This window comes from Limulus polyphemus, unplaced genomic scaffold, assembly GCF_000517525.1.
Source record: "Limulus polyphemus unplaced genomic scaffold, Limulus_polyphemus-2.1.2 Scaffold2954, whole genome shotgun sequence".
Lineage (NCBI taxonomy): Eukaryota > Metazoa > Arthropoda > Merostomata > Xiphosura > Limulidae > Limulus > Limulus polyphemus.
Genome location: NW_013668564.1, coordinates 76,577 through 81,322, shown reverse-complemented (window position 1 = coordinate 81,322; position 4,746 = coordinate 76,577). Strand labels below are relative to the sequence as shown.

General features: G+C 35.3%; 1 protein-coding gene across 1 annotated transcript; it reads left to right on the top strand.

Annotated features, from left to right (window-relative positions):
* The first annotated feature begins 737 nt into the window (after positions 1-737).
* LOC106468297 (hepatocyte nuclear factor 3-beta-like) lies at positions 738-2,192 on the top strand. Its single transcript, XM_013928716.1, has one exon. The coding sequence runs from the start codon at positions 738-740 to the stop codon at positions 2,190-2,192; it is 1,455 nt and encodes a 484-aa protein (XP_013784170.1).
* Positions 2,193-4,746: the final 2,554 nt, after the last annotated feature.

The following is a 4,746-nucleotide window of genomic DNA, read 5'->3' as shown; positions in this document are numbered from 1 at the left end:
ATAGTTTATATCTTTAGTCAAGTATTATCGCAAGTCTGCAATCTAAACTTACTAGCTTTCACCTCACGATGATACTAAACTTCCCATCGTTATTATTTCTCTGAAAGAAAGGGAGCTTTGCAATGAGGCGGAGTTAAGTGACGTTTCTAGATATCATCCAATAAGCATAACAGTGGAGGCGTAACTCAAGGATAGATTGAGACTTCCGACGCCAGATTTGCATTCAAACAAAGATGATGGGCGTAGCTTCATGTAGACAGTTGCTCGGCAAGCGTATTTTCACAGGATCGGTGGTAGTCGAATGTCCACAGAACTAACTCTCTTTGGTGGGTTGTTCTCTTCAATCCACCAGGTTTACCGTCGTGACTTGATAGAGCTAGCCTGTAGTGTTTGTTTGGACTATATATTTTATTGTGCTGAGATTTATGTTCGTATCAGATCTAACATTAATGTCCGTATCAGCTACTTGTTATTGTCAAGTTTGTTTTAAAGTGTAGACTAGTGACAAAATATCAAATTAAAAAGAAAGTTAATAGACCTCAACTTAACCTTCATTTACTGAAACCATTAGAAAGTCTAGAGTGATAAGATGGTATTCGAGTGCAAAAAAGGTGCGACTAAGAAAAAATATGAGGGATGTTACAATTGACTTTGGTGATTTATATTTACATAAAAATTTAACGTTGCTTTTTACAAACCTTTGACTTCCAGTTCAAGGTTAAACGAGACTAATAACCATGATTACATCGAAAAGTTATGCGGACGTTCAGAGTACAATGAATTATTTGCAAACTATGAGTGGTGTGAATAACACGTACAGCATGACCAGTATCAACACAGGCTCAAATCTCACCGTGAGTTATGCTACAGAAGGATTTGGCCCCAATATAGATTCCATATCCGCTAACATGACATCTACTGTAACTCCAGTAGGAATGGGGATAAATGGGGGGTCTCCTTGTATGAATCAAGATCCACAAGCTTATCCTATTGGAATAATGAACTCCCTAGCCTTAGGAATTAATGACATATCTACCCAATCCTGCATGAATACAATGACTGGACTTAATTCTATGAATGGACCCATTGTACCCAGCACGGAGTTTTTTATGTCTAGTCGTCGCGGCCCTTCGCCCTCTGATGCCGAACATGTCGCTAGTTCATCTAATGTGGCGATGCAGCGTGGACGCACAGAAAAAACCTACCGACGTAGTTATACACATGCCAAACCTCCTTATTCCTACATTTCCTTGATCACGATGGCTATCCAGAACTGTTCAAGCAAGATGTTGACACTCAGCGAGATCTATCAGTTTATCATGGATTTGTTTCCATATTATCGGCAGAATCAGCAGCGCTGGCAGAATTCCATTCGTCACAGTCTGAGCTTTAATGATTGTTTTGTCAAAGTTGCACGAACACCAGAAAAGCCAGGCAAAGGAAGCTTTTGGACACTGCACCCAGACTCTGGAAAGATGTTTGAAAATGGTTGCTATCTACGTCGCCAAAAAAGATTCAAATGTCAAAAGAAAGAAACGCTTCGACAAGCACATAAAACCATCGAACAACAACAGAAACAACGAAGACCGGAGGCCAAGCCTGGTGTTTCTCCACCGCCCCTGAAATTGGTGGACATCTCTAGAAAGCCTCCTAACAACCTTTCTCCTTATCCGTCACAGCATTCTCGTCAGCTTCTCCATTCCGACCAGGGTCAGCAGCATGTTGCCTCTTCTCTGTCCGCTAAATCTCAGCCGTTGACAGCAGTTACCACCACAGACAACTATAACTGCCACGAACGTTCCTTGATAGATGGTAGTCAAAATTATAAAGTGGAATCGACGTGTTGTAGTCCTCAGATCACCATGAATTACTCACAGTATGGTGGGTTAGATCCTCACCAATTCGGGCTGTTTACTCGTGGTCTGAGTGACTCGGGGTCACTTCATCCTGCCATGCTACCCTCTGGCCACATGAGAGTTGACCCATACTATAATCCTTCTAATCATCCATTTTCCATCAATAATATAATATCCAATGAGACCAAAGCAGACATGAAAATTTACGAAATAACTCAATACTCAGGCTATGCACCCATGTCACCACTTTCCGCAGGACCTCCGTCCAATGAAACAACCAATTACTATCATCATTCTCTCTACTACGTCCATCCATCAGCAGTTTCCAATATATGATAACTTTCTGTCATTTTCTCTTTTGCGTTCATATATAGTCTACTACGTTCACACCAAAGCACCTGTGAAATAAGAACAGTGTTCTCTCTACTACATTCATATCTTTCAACAGCCTCTAAGTTATAAACATTGTTCCATCAGGATTTGTTTAGACACTAGCACAGCAAGAACTTGTTCAGATAATTCACAAACAGGAATTCATACAATGGTGCCTGAAGTATTGTTGCCCAACACTGAATCTCATTATCGAAACACTAACATTCAGTGTAATATGGCCGTGTGGGTGAGCACGATATATATTTTTTCTCTAATTTAGTCTCAGTTACTCCATTTCTTATTTCAATAAGCAAGAGCACAGAGGGGTGTAGCTTCCATGTTTTTATTTATGTATTTTTATTTCAGTTTAATATATTCGACTTACTGTTCCTCACATTCTTACCAATTAGATTTTTTAAAGATTCCTTATAAATTTTCAATTTCTCTTTATGGAAACATCAATATCTGTTAAGTTTTTGTGTGTGTGATCCTGAACTACTATTATTTTTGTCACGTACTGTTCCCATAAGTGATATTAAGTACACAACATACTTGAAGGGGGAGTAGCATGTGTAAAAAGAATAGCTATATTTTACATGGTTAACATTGTTTCGATACAGATTTAATTGGTAATTTTGAAATTGGAGTATAAAGGACAACCTTATACCAACTATACTTTAGTGTGTGTAACAAATACTTTACAACTTAACGTATAGTTCGAATTGTTATCAATGTGATGTATTGTACAATAATATATACTGATTTTCTTATTAGTAAAATTGTTTATTAAAAACCTGAGATGAGTAGGTGTTTGATTTATGGTAAATCAAGCTCAGAATCGTTATAAACAGTGCTTGATATGAGTTACAAATATCATTTCATATAAATACAGCATCAGAACCAATATTTAGTATATATATATATCAGGTTTGATAATGACTTATAAATATGACACCAAAGTCAACATGTTTGGCTTTATTTTAGTGTTAGTTCACTTAGCAAAGCGAACATCATCATGCCTGTAAAAAATCGTAGCTATTGTTCTCTAACTTATTGAGTATAGAAGGTTTACCGATAACGAAAACAAACAGAATGAATTTCTTCAGCACGGTAAACAATAACGACAAGAACAAAAAACAAAAACGAACAGTCTTTAAAAAGTCGATTACAAAATCATGTTGTCTTTTTTTTTATTACGTACTGTTAGTGATAACGCTGTTAGATGGCTCACATATGTTTATTCGCACTTATTTTTATGCAGGAATGAAACCAATTGTAACAAATTTACTGATATAATTATTTCCTTTGTTTCCTTATAGCTATATTTCTGAACATATTATAGCGTGGTTTTCTTTATTTTCCAAATTGAACTTTAACAACGAAACTATTAAACAATGTATATTTAATTAAGCTCTTCGTAATCTTGACAAGTAATCACAATAATATACAACATTATTTAATTAGAATAAAGTTTGGAAAATCAACTGTGAAATACTGTAGTTCAGGTGTTAGAAAATATTAATCTAAGAAAATAATACTAATAATGTAAAGGCCTGTTTTCCAGTAGACTGTTTCTTAATGTAATATAGAGGAAGTTGAGAAGTCTGTTTCAGTACATCCGTCTTATTAAGCCTAACTAGAAAATGAAATCTCATTTGTTACCACGTGTAATTTAAAATTTAGTTTTTTTATGAAACAATTACCAGAAAAATTCCAAGCATTGGTATTTATTACCTTATTATAAATTTGGCTCTAGAAACAGCAATAAAGCTTGTTCAGATGTTTGACGAGAAAATGTTTTCAAACTGGTTGTGGGATATCATAGTATTAAAGTTACGTAAAAGTAGCCACGAAATATAGCACAAATAACATTTTTCTGCAATGTGAAGTCATAGCTGAAGATAATGTAATATCAGACACGTTTTTTGAGAATATTCCATTGCATCTGTATTAAGCATAATACAACATATATCTGGAGAGAGTATAATGAGTCACTCTAAAAGGCATTATTAAGTATGGACAGTATAATTTAAGACATATCTGGAAACAGTATAATGAATCACTCTAGTAGGCAGTATTAAGTATGGATTGTATAATTTAAGACATATCTGGAGACAGTATAATGAATCACTCTAGAAGGCAGTATTAAGTATGGACAGTATAATTTAAGACATATCTGGAGACAGTATAATGAATCACTCTAGAAGTCCGTATTAAGTACGGATAGTATAATTTAAGACATATCTGGAGACAGTATAATGAATCACTCTAGAAGGCAGTATTAAGTATGGACAGTATAATTTAAGACATATCTGGAGACAGTATAATGAATCACTCTAGAAGGCAGTATTAAGTATGGACAGTATAATTTAAGACATATCTGGAGACAGTATAATGAATCACTCTAGAAGGCAGTTTTAAGTATGGACAGTATAATTTAAGACATATCTGGAGACAGTATAATGAATCACTCTAGAAGGCAGTATTATTGTTTGGACAGTATAATTTAAGACATATC